Below are 13,519 nucleotides of genomic sequence, written 5' to 3'. Positions count from 1 at the left end.
AAAAAAAAAAAAAAAAAAAAAGTTGTCGAGGGTCCAATCCAGGGAGAAGACGGTAGGGATTACATGTAGAGGACTGAGCTTAAGTTTCTTCCATTCCTGGTCAATAGTGAAGGCATCATTGATTGCAGTTGCCAAACACAGGAGAAAGGATCAAGATTCTTGTGAACACACACACACACACACACCCCCCCATATCCCCAAGCGACAATGGCTGAGATCTTTGTGGAAGACACCACTGTCTCTATAGAACAATCCAGAGAGACTAGCTTTCATGGCAGTATTGCTGATGGAAATGACTCCATTCTTGGCCCATGGGGAAGAAAGCATTGTCTTTAGGGACCAATCATTGGCAAAGGCGGTGGGGCTTCCAGGAAGGGGACAAAGCCAGGGGTAAGTGCTAGGAACAGCGAAGTTGCGGTTAGAAGAGAGAGTTATATCTATAATCAGTCCCAAGAGAAAGGGATGGGAGCTCATTGAGGAGGCACTGAAGTCAATGGCACCATTTCCCCCAGCCAACTGGGAAGACACCATTGTCTCGCAAGGAACCAATCACAGAAGGGAACCAGCCTTGGGATTCTAGCCCGATCTCAAAGAAAAGTGGCTGATCACCTGGCCAGTGGTAAAGTCGGCATAAATTCTATGATGTAATGCTGGGAACGAGAGCAGGGAACTCGCCTAACCTCTAGCCTCAGACTCTCTCCTTCCTGGACATCTACCCCACCCTCTATAGCCCCCAACTCTGCACCCTGTCCTGTAGGTAAGGGTTCGAAAGAAAACAGAAGCAATTAAATGCTCCTAACCCCTATGCGGTGTGACTTTCAGAGAAAGTTTGGCCTTCTCTGAACCTGGCTCCCACTCCATAGAGATAGGGGCGACCACTCCGGGTGCTAAGTCTTTGGGGTCACTCCCCTTACCACCCCCACCCCCATCCAAGCCTTGAACCTCTAGAGGGCAATGAGGGATGAGGGAGGAGGAAGATCTCAGAAATCGCTCACCTGGCACGTGTCAGCCCCTTTGCTGCTGCCTGCACAGACCATGCCATCTGTAATCTGCCCTGGGTAGGCATCCTCACACTTCTTCTGGGGAAAGATTTTTACTTCTGCACAGTTGAGAGTATCAGGAAAATTCTCTGAGGGGGAAGAGGTTGTAAGATTCCCTGAGAGAGCAGCCATTTGCCTTCATCCCTGTCTGGATCGAACCCCCTTTCTTTCCAGGATGTAATGGGGGAGTTTTCCAGCTGCCTGGGGGAATTTTCTGACACTCTGCACAGGGGAACTCACTTCTCACCACATGAAACAAAGCTGTACTAGCTGCTATTGGGCTTTCTCCATCTAGAGAGGAGCCCTCGGATCTCACATGTGTTTTCTTGCCCTGAGCCAATTTCAAATCAAGGGGCAGGGGGGTTACTTGGAGGTGCCCCTTTATGACACCTCTGAGCCTCTCTTTCCAGTCTTCCTGCCGTCAGACAGCCAGGTCCTCAATCTGTGCTAAATTCTGCTCCTTCCAAATGTCACCTCCTCCTGGAAGCCTTCCCTGATCACTCGAATTAAAAAATACCATCCCTGCATTACTCCCTATCTTTTTACGCTCCACAATATTTCCTTACAGCACTTAACTCTACCTAATATTTTATTTTATGTGTATTTGCTTATTGTCTGTTTCTCCTACCTAGCTTGCAACTCCATAACGACAAGAACTTTGTACAGTTTGCTCATGGCTGTATATCCAGTGCTTGCAACAGCACCTGGGGCATAATAGGTGCTCAATAAACAAGAGTTGAATTAATGATTGAAAGTGGAATTGATCTTTTTTATTAACCTCTTTTGAGGAATAGACTTCTTCAAAGCCTCTCTGAGGGGGAAAAACTTCCATCTGGCATCTCTACGTGCCAAAAGCAATATGCTTATAATCTCATTTAATCCTCCCAACAGCGCTTTGAAGGAGGGATGCATTCATTCATTTCATTATTTATTGATCCAGCCATCCATTCCACAAATATTTGTTGAGCATCTACCATGTAGCAGGCACCATTCTGAGCACTAGAACACAATGAAGAAAACTGATGGAACCTGAACCCTCACGTAGCTAAAAAAATCTATTGGTTAGTGATTCCCATTTTGCAGATGAGGAAAGTGAGGCTCAGAGATGGAAAGGAATTTGCCCAGGGAGAAGGGGCAGAGCGATAGTTTGAACTGATCTACTTGATTTGCGAGCATGTGTGTTTCTACAGCAGCAAACTGTCTCATCCGAAGCATTCAGAGCAGGAGCGAGGCAGGCAGGGATCTGAATGCCAATTTTGCCACTTTCTGAAGAAGCTCCTTGACTCTCTGAGCTGAGTCCCAATGTTTTCACTGTGAAGGAAGATGAGGGGCTGTCTGGATTCTGGAGTCCCAAAGGGACAGCTTCATTGGAGGTCCAGACTCTGGGGTCCAGAGTCAAGAGGGAGCTAGGACTGCTGGAGCCTGGGAGAAGAAGGGCCTAGACTCCTGGTTCTGAGGGAAGAGGGGACTAGGGCCCAGGTTTCCTGGGTTCAAGAAGGAGAAAAAGGCCGGGGGCAGTGGCTCATGCTTGTAATCCCAGCACTTTGGGAGGCCGAGGCAGACGGATCACTTGAGGTCAGGAGTTTGAGACCAACCTGGCCAACATGGCGAAACCCTATCTCTATAGCAAATACAAAAACTAGCTGGGCTTGGTGGCGGGTGCCTGTAATCCCAGCTACTCGGGAGGCTGAGGCACGAGAATCACTTGAACCCGGGAGGCGGAGATTGTAGTGAGCTGAGATCATGCCACTGCACTCCAGCCTGGGCAATTGAGTGAAAAAAAAAAAAAAAAAAAAAAAAGGAGGAGGGTAGGGGGGAAGGTGCTTAGGAGCCTGTTTTCCTGGGCCTCTGAGAAGTCCAAATATCCCAAGTGTGTTAAGATTATATAAAATCCTATACAACCAAAGGTCTCATAGGATAGCGCTCTCCGCCTCTGGCCCTGCTTAACAATCTGCTAGTTGGTTCTCTTTCTCTCACCACTCTTGTTAGCAGTCTGGTCTTCGAGGCTTCTAATATGACTCCCGCTTGTGAATCTCAACATCATGATCACTTTCCCTTCCTTGTCTCCCTCTGGGGGACCAAGCTTTGCCAATAGCTTGGGGTCCACTGAGCCAACCAGATCCTCCTCTCCCTCCCATTAGTGGACAAGCCCACTACCTCGGGGACTGGTGACAGTGCCCCAGCCCGAGATGATGCACGTCTGGCCAGGCTGGGTGCAATGATCTGCCAGGTTGATGGGCTTTACTTTGGGCCCCAGGGATGCCTGGTCACGCAGCTGAAGAAGCATCAGGTCGTGGTTGTGGTCCTCCACATCGCTGCTGTTGTAGCAGGGGTGTGGGATGGACTGAACCACAGGTATTTCTTGCTCTGGGCCATCTTTTTTCTGTAGGCTGTGGTCTCCCAGGCGTACTGTATATTTCCTGTAATGGCGGGAATAGTTTGGGACCCAGGCAGTGGTATTGAACCCGGCCCCCTCCTCCTTCAGACCCAGGAGTCCAGTCCTCAGCTCTCTTCTTCCTGAGTCGAAACCCCAGCCCCCTCTTTTAGCCCCAGCCGACCTCGGGCCCCGTCATCCACTCACGGTTTTTTACAGTGGGCAGCCGTAAGGATCCAGTTGCCACCTATAAGGACACCGCCACAGAGTAGTTGCTTGCCCTGGAACAAGGCTGCCTGCCAAGGCTGCGAATGGGGTCGGCACTCCTGACCCCCCAGCACCTTGTCCTCCTGTGCCCTGGAGTGTCCTGCAGCAGGAGGGACAGGGTTGGATCGCCACCCTCTGGGGGCAGTGCCAGGGCTGGGAAGGCCACTGTGGGTTCAAATGGACACACAGCAAGTTCTCCGCGTACAACTTAGTGAGGGAGGTCCAGGCATCCACACGCTGCCACACGGGCACACTCATTTCAGTCCGTGTGTCATCATACAAGAGTCACACACCCAAGAATGCCCCCACATGCTTCCACTTGAGTCTACATGCCCCGTGTACTCCCCTGTGAATCTATGCCCCCAAGCAAGCAGCCCCCTACAGGCTGTGGGTATTCAGACAATTTACAGCATCACCGAACCTCCTCCTACGTGCTGCTACCTGTTTCTTGCCTCTGTCCACCCTGAGGAAAGCCCACAGAGGCTCCTGCATCGTATCACACTCTTCACATTCGTGCACACGCACCCACATAACCACCGCGGCATTCCCACAGACTCCCCAGCACCACAGCCGCCTTCAGACCCCTGCCCTCCGGAGGCCTCCGCAACCCTCCTCACCTGCCCAGGCTTCCCCCAGCAAGAGCAGGAACATCCATGTCTTGGCTGCACGAGGTCGGGGGCGTCCCATGGTGAGGTCTGGTAAATGGAGAGGGCGGGGCCGGTAGACAGGAAGGAGGAGCCAGTTCTGGATTTGGGGACGGGGGAGGGAGCCGAGAATATCTGGGGCTGTTCTGGGCTTCTCTGGAGGAAGGGGGAGGCTGGGGGACTGGATTCCCACATTCCAAGGGAGGAGGGAGTCCTGGATGTCTGGGTCTCAGGGTACAGGGAGCTGGGAGCTGGGACTCCTAAATTTGGGAGAGGAGGAAGCCGGGGTCCAGACTGCTGGGTCTCGAGAGAGAAGGGCATCTGAGGCTGGGGTCCTGGAATCTGGAGAAGGAGGGTCCGGGGCCTGATGTCGGTGTCTGAGTACCTCTCTCTGCACCTCACCTTCCAGAATCCAGGGGCGGGGTCACCTACTGATTCGGACCCAGTGGAGGAGGCCCCAGTACTTCAGTTCTCGCTGCCTGGTACACGATTCTGGAGGCTTTTAGCTCGATTTTGGAGACTTTTAACTGGGAATCTCCGCCTCCTGCTCCTCCTCCTGCACTAGAGCCTGGGGAGCTTCTGGGAACTGGAACACTGGGTGTGAGTGAGAAGGGGCGGAGGGGGCTGAATGTGAAATCTTGAGGGAGGAGGGGCTGGAATCTCAGACTTCTGAGGCTAGGGAGAGGAAGGACTCGGTGCTGAGACTGTAGGATCTGAAACGTAAAGGGCTGGGGGCCAAGACTTTAGTTCTGAGAGGGGAGGAGGCTGGATTCCTGGGTCTGGATTCCTGGGTCTGAGGATTCCTGGGTCTGGATTCCTGGGTCTGGATTCCTGGGTCTGGATTCCTGGGTCTGAGGGAGAGGCTGGGGACCTGGACTCCTAAATCTAAGGGAGGAGGGGCTGGGACCTGGGCTTTTAGGTCTGAGCGAGGAGGGGCTGGAGGCCCAGGCTCCTGGGTCTGAGGGAGGAGGGGGCTGCTAGGGGCTGAGACTCCTGGGTCTGAGGGAGGAGGGGGCTCCTAGGGGCCAGGACTCCTGGGTCTGAGGGAGGAGGGGCTGGGGGCCTGGATTCCTGGGTGTGAGGGAGGAGGGAGCTGGGGGCTAAATTCTAAGTACTTTTAAAAGGAGCAGCTTGGAGCCTGATCTTTTGTGGGAGGAGGGGCTGCTGCCAGTAACCCGGAACCGAAGAAAGGCAGGTCTTCCTGGGTCGGAAACCAGAGGGTGCATCAGGCCCCGCCCGCTGCCCCCTGAGAGGTCCGGGATCTGGGAAGGCAGGTTTGGGAGGCACTGTGACCTGGTTTCCCCTTCCCCTGGAGGCGGCAAGACCAACCCAAGCAGAACCCAGGAGTCTTGCTGCAACAGGGCTGATGGAGAGAGACTTTAGGCAGGACTTACTAGGGGTTTAAGGGGGAGTTGCAAGGCGGTACCGGTGCCTTCATCTGCCCTTCATCGCCCACCCGTTTGCCCTCCACTCGTCTCACAGCTCAGGCAGAAAGAAGGTGCGGTTTCCCGCGTTTACTGTAAAATCATCCATTGGCTGTAAAGGTATCCAGACCCTCCCTCAATTTCCCCCCAAGTCCCTGCCAGGATTCAAACCCAGGACACGCCCAGGACGGGGCCACAAGGCGCTGAGCTCGACACTGCCCGAGCTCCACGTGGGCGGAGCTACTGCGCCCCTGACGTCACGAAGGAGTGAGCTCTGGTGAAGGAGGCGGGGCCACAAGGGGTGGAGTCCCGAGGGGAAGTCCCATTGGGCAAAGTTCCGAAGGGCGAAGCTATTCCGTGTAAGTGGTTCCTTGGGGCGGAGCCACAGGCTGTGCTGTTCCAAGAGGGAGGCGATGGCTGTCGGTGACGTCATAGAGACGGGCTCTGAAGGGCGTGTCGCTGCTCGGTTCCGAGGGGGCGCGACTGTGTGTTGCTGGACCTCGTGGGGGGCGGAGCCTCAGGGGCGGAGTCTCAGTGTCCAGAGGGGAGTCTCAGGGCAGATGGCAGTCAAGGGCGGGAACCATTGAGACTGGAACCCTGCGGGAACCCCCTACCCCGTGCCCTTCGGCCTCTCTTGGTTTTCCAAGGTGCCCCTGTGGCTCGCAGGCTCAGCTCTCCATGATTTCTTGGATCCAGTCAAGGTAGTGGCATACGCTGGTGTAGACAGCTGGGCGCCGGGGTCTGGAGCAGGGCTCAGCACCCCCAGACACCACACCTGCCAAGGTTCCATTGCAAACCAGGGGGCCCCCAGAGTCACCCTGTACGTGAGAGAAGGGCAGGGGAACTGTTAGGCCACTCTGCTCACGACAATTACACAGGCCACTTCCTCCTTCCCAGAAAGGCCCCAGCCCCTTCCTCCTGCAATATCTGAGAGTCCCCCATCTCCAGCCTCTCCTCCCTCAGACCCAGGAGTAAAAGCTCAGAGCCCCCACCTGCCCACAGGACCTAACCTCCTCCTCCCCCAGGACTCAGACTCTGGACGCCCAGCCCACCCCTGCAGATCCAGAAGTCTGGAGCTCCAGACCTCTTCTCTTTTCCACTGAGGAGTCCAGGCCGTGGTCCCGTCCTCTCCACCAGGTATCCCAGTCTCCTTCTCATTTTGACCGAGGAAGGCTGGGGGCCGACCCCTCTGCTCCCCTAAATCCTAGAAAGCTTGGCAGGACAGCCTCATTTCCCCAGAATAAGGTCTCACCTGGCAGGAGCCTCGGCCCCCCTCCCACAGGCCCGCACAGAGCATGCTCTCCGAGATGTGGCCGGGGTACGCCCAGTGACAGAGTTTGTTCTCCAGGATGCTGATGTTGGCACACTGCAGTGTGACTGGAAACAGCGCTGTCAGGGAAGAGAACTGTCAAGGATCCGCAACTGTCTCCAACACACTGCACCCCACCGCCCTGAGTCCTCCCTGCAGCTTTTCCAAAGGACCCATGGAGCCACATTTAGGACTCTCAAAGACAGAGACAACAGACGGTGACAAAGAGACAGTCACAGCATGCAAGAGAAACAAATGGAGACAAGGAGGAAGAGGGCCAAGAAGAGAGAGAGGCTGGCCGGGCACAGTGGTTCACACCTGTAATCCCAACATTTTGGAGGCTGATGCCAGCGGATCGCTTGATGTCAGGAGTTTGGGACCAGCCCAGCCAACATAGTGAAACCCTGTCTCTATTAAATATACAAAAATTAGCCTGGCATGATGGCAGGCGCTTGTAATCCCAGCTACTCGGGAGGCTGAGGCACGAGAATCACTTGAACATGGGAGGTGGAGGTTGTCGTGAGCCGAGACTGGTCACTGCACTCCAGCCTGGGAGACAAAGTGAGACTCCATCTCAAAAAAAAAAAAAAAGAAGAAGAAAGGAAGAGAAACAGAAAGATGCATGCAGAGAGCCAAGAGCCAAGAGGAGATGCATATATAACTCCCCAGCACTTTGGGAGGCTGAGGCGGGCGGATCACAAGGTCAAGAGATTAAGACCATCCTGGCCAACATGGTGAAACCCCATCTCTACTAAAAATACAAAAAATTAGCTGGGCGTGCTGTTGCGCACCTGTAGTCCCAGGATTGCTGAGGTAGGAGGATTGCTTAAAACCCAGGAGGTGGAGGTTGCAGTGAGCCGAGATCACACCACTGCACTCCAGCCTGGGCAACAAGAGTGAGACTCCATCTCTTAAAAATAAATAAATAAATAAAAAAGGAAGAAATAGAGAAAGACCCAGAGACCTCAAGGGGTGGAAGGAAGGCAGTGAGATAAAGGGAAAAAGATTCACGGGAAGTTGGTCACTGATGGAGACGGAGACATAGACAGAAATACCCGATACAGTGTAGTCAGTATAGATGTGGATATGGATATATAATACATATGTGCATTTATATAAGACATGAGCGCAGTCTCAGATGCATCAAGGGACATGATAAACAGAATTGGTAAACAGAAGTTGGGGATGGCGGCTGTGCAGGGAGACAGGAGCCATTGGGGTCCATTGGAGTGGATCAGAGAACTGGTCTTGGCTGAAGGGGGCAGCCTCCATTGACTCAGCCCAGTGCTTGCTATTTTGGGAATGTGAGTTCTTCAAACTTTTTCAAGTGAATCCAGAAACTGGCTTTTGTATAAAACCTTCCAAGTTTTAGATATTGGCAGCAACAAATTCAGCAACAAATTTAGATATTGGCAGCAACTGTTTTTGCAATCCACTGACCCAATTTGGCTAACAGGTCAGTGATCCGTGACTCTGAGAGACATGGCTTTATTCCCATTCTAAGATGAATGTATTTTCACATTTAAACATCTCTGGGCCAGGCACAGTGACTCACCCCTGCAATCCCAGCACTTTGGAAGGCCAGGAGTTTGAGACCAGCCTGGACAACATAGCAAGACCTCATCTTTGCTAAAAATAAAAAAATGACCCGGGTGTGGGGTGTGGTGGCGTATGTCTGTAATCCCAGCTACTTGGGAGGTTGAAGAGAGAGGATCGCTTGAGCCCAGGAGTTCAAAGCTGCAGTGAGCCGTGATCACACCACTGCACTCCAGCCTGAGCAACAAAGCGAGACCCTGTCTCAAAAACAAACAAACAAGCGAACAAACAAACAAAAACTCTGAAATTAGAATGTGTCTTCCAGAAAATGATGTTATATAATCAATAGGATCTTTCCTCCTCCTCCTCCTTCTCCTCCTCCTCTTCTTCTCCTCCTCCTCCTCCTTCTCCCCTTTCTCTTTCTTCGAAGTTCATAAAATAATGGCACATCTTAAAAATTCTAGCATCGGCGAGGCGTGGTGGCTCATGCCTGTAATCCCAGCACTTTGGGAGGCAGAGGGGGGTGGATCATGAGGTCAGGAGATCGAGACCGTCCTGGCTAACACGGTGAAACCCCATCTCTACTAAAGATACAAAAAATTAGTGGGCGTGGTGGCGGGTGCTTGTAATCCCAGCTACTCAGGAGGCTGAGGCAGGAGAATGGCGTGAACCTGGGCGGCGGAGCTTGCAGTGAGCTGAGATCGCACCACTGCACTCCAGCCTAGGCGACAGAGCGAGACTCCATCTCAAAAAAAAAAAAAAATTATAGCATCTTAGATTTGATTAAATATATCGATTGGCAGATAGATAGACTGACAGAGAGAGGAGAGAGAAAGGAAGAAGATAGAGATGAAAAGGCAGAGACAGAGAGGTGAGGGAGCCAGATCCCGGGCAAGAGGTTTCAAAGAGAGGTTTGGGCCAGGTCATACCCTTGGGACTGGACACGGCCCCCCAGCCTGATATGAGACATTGCGTGCCTGGGGAGACACAGGTCTGGCTGAGGTTGAGGGGCTGCACAGCAGGACTCAGACGTGCCTGCCTGGGCAGGCGGATCAGCATGATGTCATCATTGTGGTCATTGGCACTGAGGTCCTTGTTGAAGCCAGGGTGGGGGAAGAAGTCTGTGGCCCGGAACAGCTGCTCTGGACCCTCCCATTTCCAGAGGTGGTGCTCTCCAAGGCGGACCCACAGATACCTGCTGGGACAGGCCTCAGAGGTCAAGCCGGGTGAAGGTAAAGGTCCTTTCAGTCCCAGCCCTCTTTTCCTGTCCATCAGGGTGCTGTGTGACCCTACGGAAGCCACACACCCTCTCTGGGTCCTCGTCATCTATGTCTAGCCCAGGGTACTGTTATTTTAAGCAAGGCACACACCTCCTCTGTGTCCCTGGTCCTCACTCTGATGTTTTGTGTGCCCCCACCTTTGTAGCTGTCCCCACAGAGCACCCCCTCCTAGTTCCAGGCTGAGTGAGCCACCTTCCTCCCTCCTCACCTGGAGCCTTGGTGGTGACTTGGGTCCCCAGGAACGGTGTGGGCACGGGGGGCCCCACCTACCACATAACAACAGCCCCACCCCTGCCCCCACAGGTCTGGTGGCTTCTGTGGGAGTGGCTCTGTATGTCTGAGTGGTGTGTGTGTATATGTGTGCATATGTGTGAAAGGGGATGGGATATGGAAAATCCCCGACTTGGGGGTCATCTCTGGCCTTAGCTTTTCCTGTCTATCATATCCTTCACCTTTCAATGCATGTCTTCCTGTTGTCTAACCTTAAGCCCTTACCACAGTTCCAGCCCACTTGTTCCCCTTGTGGCCCATGCCCTAGACAGCTGGGATCCTTTTGGGGTCGACAAGTCTATTCCCCAGCCTCTAACCTCTGACATTAGGCAGCAGGCTAATGACTGCAAATTCATGGTTGGGGAACCAGAGATATCTGTCTCTGTCTCTCTCTGTCATTCTTGCTGTCTTGGTTCTGGATCTGGGAAAATAGTCCTCAACCCTATATCCCCTCATCCCCCTACCCTTCCCCTGCCTCTGACTCTCTTCCACCTTCATATCTCTGCATGTCTCCTGTTTGGAGACAATGGAACAATGTTCGGCTGAAACCTGAACATTGTTGTCCCAGCCTGATGTACAGGCCTAAGTTAAAAGAGGGCCCATCATGGAGCAATGCATGATGGGAAATTCCCACACAGCATCTCTTACCAGCATCAGTGCTTTATTCCCAGAGGGAAGAAAATGGGAACAGTATGGATGGTCACTTTTTAGAGGCAATGGAGAGAGGATTCCTGCATCAGGTAGCTTCCAGGATTCTATTAGAATGCCTAGAATCTAAGATTCTCGAATTCTCAGATTCTGACACCCTATTATCCATGATTCTACAATCTTGAGGCTCAAGGTTTAGAGTTTTATGAATCCAAGACCCTAATATTCCAGATTCCCCTAGATCAAAAAACTCCAGGATTCTAACATTATCTGAATTAAATCTAAGACTTGAACCTAGAATTTTAATATTCTGGGACAAAAAGACTAGAATTTTGGCTGGGCGCGGTGGCTCATGCCTGTAATCCCAGCACTTTGGGAGGCCAAGGCGGGCAGATCACAAGGTCAGGAGTTCGAGACCAGCCTGACCAATAGGGTGAAACCCCCGTCTCTACTAAAAATACAGAAAAAAAAAAATAATTAGCCTGGTGTGGTGGTGCATGCCTGTAATCCCAGCTACTCAGGAGGCTGAGGCAGGAGAATTGCTCGAACTCAGGAGGCGGAGGTTGCGGTGAGCTGAGATTGTGCCACTGCACTGCAGCCTGGGCAACAGAGGAAGACTCCGTCTCAAAAAAAGATGACTAGAATTTCATAATTCTGTAAATCTATAACCTTAGAAATTTAACAGTCTGGGATTCAAATAGTTTAAGACTCCAGAATTCTCTGAAACTCAATATTCTAGGATACTGTGTATCAAAGATTCTAGTACTGTGAGTTTCAATATTCAGTGAATCTAGAAAGCTCTGAATTTAAGATTGTAGGATCACACTAGCCATTATGGCTATTGAACACTTGAAATGTGGCTAGTCCATTTTGTAACAGGCTATTATGTGTAAAATACAGAACAGATTTCAAAGGCTTAGTACCAAAACAAAAGTAAACTGTATCATTCATACTTATTTAAACATTGATTACATGTCAAAATAAGTTTTTGAGTGTGTCAAGTTAAATCTATCTGAATTAATTTTACTCATTCCTTATTTTTTAAATGTGTCCACCAGAAATTTAAACTTACACACGTGACTGGCATCATAATTCCTTGGGGCAGTGCTGACCCAGACTGCTAAGATTCTAATAGTCTGCGAATCTATGATTCTAGAATTTGTGGAGGCTATTGCAGAATTTCATAAATTCAAGATTTTAGGATTCTACGATTCTGGATTTCTCTGGGTCAGTCTAGGATTCAAAGAGCCTAAGTTTTGAATCTTACACTCCTCAAACGAGATATTGTCGGACTCTAGAATTTTAGGATTTGGGAGGCTACCCTTCCTAATTCTAAGAGTTGAACTTTTGGTATCAGAAGTGGAGGCTCTACACTTCCGGCCTATAGCACCCCTCACTCTCTCCTGACCCCCAGCCCCCGCCCCTCCCCAGCGTGGCCAGCCCGGGTCACTCACGGCTTGCGGCAGTGGGCAGCTGTGAGCAGCCAGCGGTCACTGATGAGGGTCGCCCCACAGAAGAGCCGGGTGAGGTGGAAGAGGCCAGCCTGCCAAGGCTGGGAGTTGGGGCGACATTCCTCGGCCCCGATGGCACGGGTGTCTGCCCAGCCATGCCCTGGGGTGGGGACGACGGACAAAGGGGTCAGCGAGGAGCAGGCTGGGAGGGCAGGGAGAGGATGCTGAGAAGCCTAAGGGGCAGGAGGCAGAAGCCTGGGACGGGAGGGAAGAGCAAGATGACCTTAGTACAGCCCTGAAGGGGCAGCCAGCCCGGAGCCTCACCTGCCAGCAGAGAGAGCAGAGCACAGAGGAGTCCCAGCTTCATGACCCCTGGGCACCTGGATCCTAGAACGTGCACCCGGCGCCCAGTGCTGCTTTATGGTAAGCCATGCCATCTCCTTCCTCCTTCATGGGGCCGCCCCTGTGATTAATCGGGATTGGGAAATGTCCCTGAGGGAGGGGGAAGCCCTGGGGCTGTGACAGGGGCCTTGGGAGAGGAGGTAAGTGCAGGGGGACCCCCTTTTGGGATGAACTGGTGGCTTGCTGGGCCAGAGCTTGACTGAATGGAGGAGGAGTGCTGGGGGTGTGGAGAGGTTGTGGGCACCTCCTCTGGGGTCTTCAGAGTGGGAACCCTCATTCCTCATCACCTTAGGCTACAAGATACAGAATCTTTTGTGTCCTGGAAAAGTAGGAAGATCCTTGAGGCCTAAGGTCCTGGGGCGCAGCAGGTTTATTTTGGATAAAGCAGTGGTGTGCAGAGACCAACCTCCCAGAGCGGGCTGGAGGGATGTGCAGGAGGACCACCAGAAAGCAGGCTAGGGGTGGGAGACAGAGTCAGGACTCAGACACAAGAGCAGAAGATACAAAGAGAGGGAGGTACAGGCACAGAAGGACCCCAGGTGAGAGGAGGAGCGGGAGGAGGAGAGAGAACACGAGAAAGATTGAAGGAAACCCAGGTGGAGAGAGGCAGAGACCACAAGGCAGCTGCACAGGTTTACACACCTCTCAGAACCTTCCCTGCCCTGGGGATTTGGGCCTCTTCCCACAAGGACAAGGCCCTCTCCTAGAATGTTGAGAAATCTAGTTCCATCTGGATTAACCCACTCTTGTCATAACCTGCCCCCTTCCCCACAGCTCCACCACCCAAGGACCCAGCTGCCCAACCCTCCAGGAAGCAAGTGCCTTGTGCTCTCTCTTAGTACATCCTGATCTTTGCCAAATCCTGAGAACATTT

At 52.4% G+C, this 13,519-nt stretch overlaps 2 protein-coding genes across 5 annotated transcripts in view; both read right to left on the bottom strand.

Moving 5' to 3' along the window:
• KLK8 (kallikrein-related peptidase 8) overlaps positions 1-4,912 on the bottom strand; it is a 10,729-nt gene extending 5,817 nt beyond the window's left edge. The window contains exons 1-5 of one of the 4 annotated variants that reach the window (XM_011965936.1): positions 4,728-4,912; positions 4,299-4,376; positions 3,622-3,781; positions 3,198-3,460; positions 996-1,129 (exon numbers count right to left, since the gene is read on the bottom strand). In XM_011965936.1, coding sequence (XP_011821326.1) covers positions 996-1,129; positions 3,198-3,460; positions 3,622-3,781; positions 4,299-4,368 — 627 coding nt within the window. In that variant the 5' untranslated portion in view covers positions 4,369-4,376; positions 4,728-4,912. The remainder of the gene's footprint in view (positions 1-995; positions 1,130-3,197; positions 3,461-3,621; positions 3,782-4,298; positions 4,377-4,727) is intronic. The other 3 variants (XM_011965937.1, XM_011965938.1, XM_011965939.1) reach the window with 3 other exon arrangements.
• Positions 4,913-5,824: 912 nt separating this feature from the next.
• Positions 5,825-12,697, bottom strand: KLK9 (kallikrein-related peptidase 9). Its single transcript, XM_011965934.1, has 5 exons — positions 12,568-12,697; positions 12,247-12,403; positions 9,524-9,789; positions 7,002-7,138; positions 5,825-6,567 (listed from the first exon to the last, which is right to left on the bottom strand). Exons 1-5 carry the CDS (start codon positions 12,608-12,610, stop codon positions 6,418-6,420), a joined length of 753 nt encoding a protein of 250 aa, XP_011821324.1. The 5' UTR covers positions 12,611-12,697; the 3' UTR covers positions 5,825-6,417.
• Between the last annotated feature and the right edge of the window lie 822 nt (positions 12,698-13,519).

This window comes from Mandrillus leucophaeus, unplaced genomic scaffold, assembly GCF_000951045.1.
Source record: "Mandrillus leucophaeus isolate KB7577 unplaced genomic scaffold, Mleu.le_1.0 Scaffold74, whole genome shotgun sequence".
Classification (NCBI taxonomy): domain Eukaryota; kingdom Metazoa; phylum Chordata; class Mammalia; order Primates; family Cercopithecidae; genus Mandrillus; species Mandrillus leucophaeus.
The sequence above is the reverse complement of the archived record's forward strand: the minus strand, read 5'-3'. Positions and strand labels throughout refer to the sequence as shown.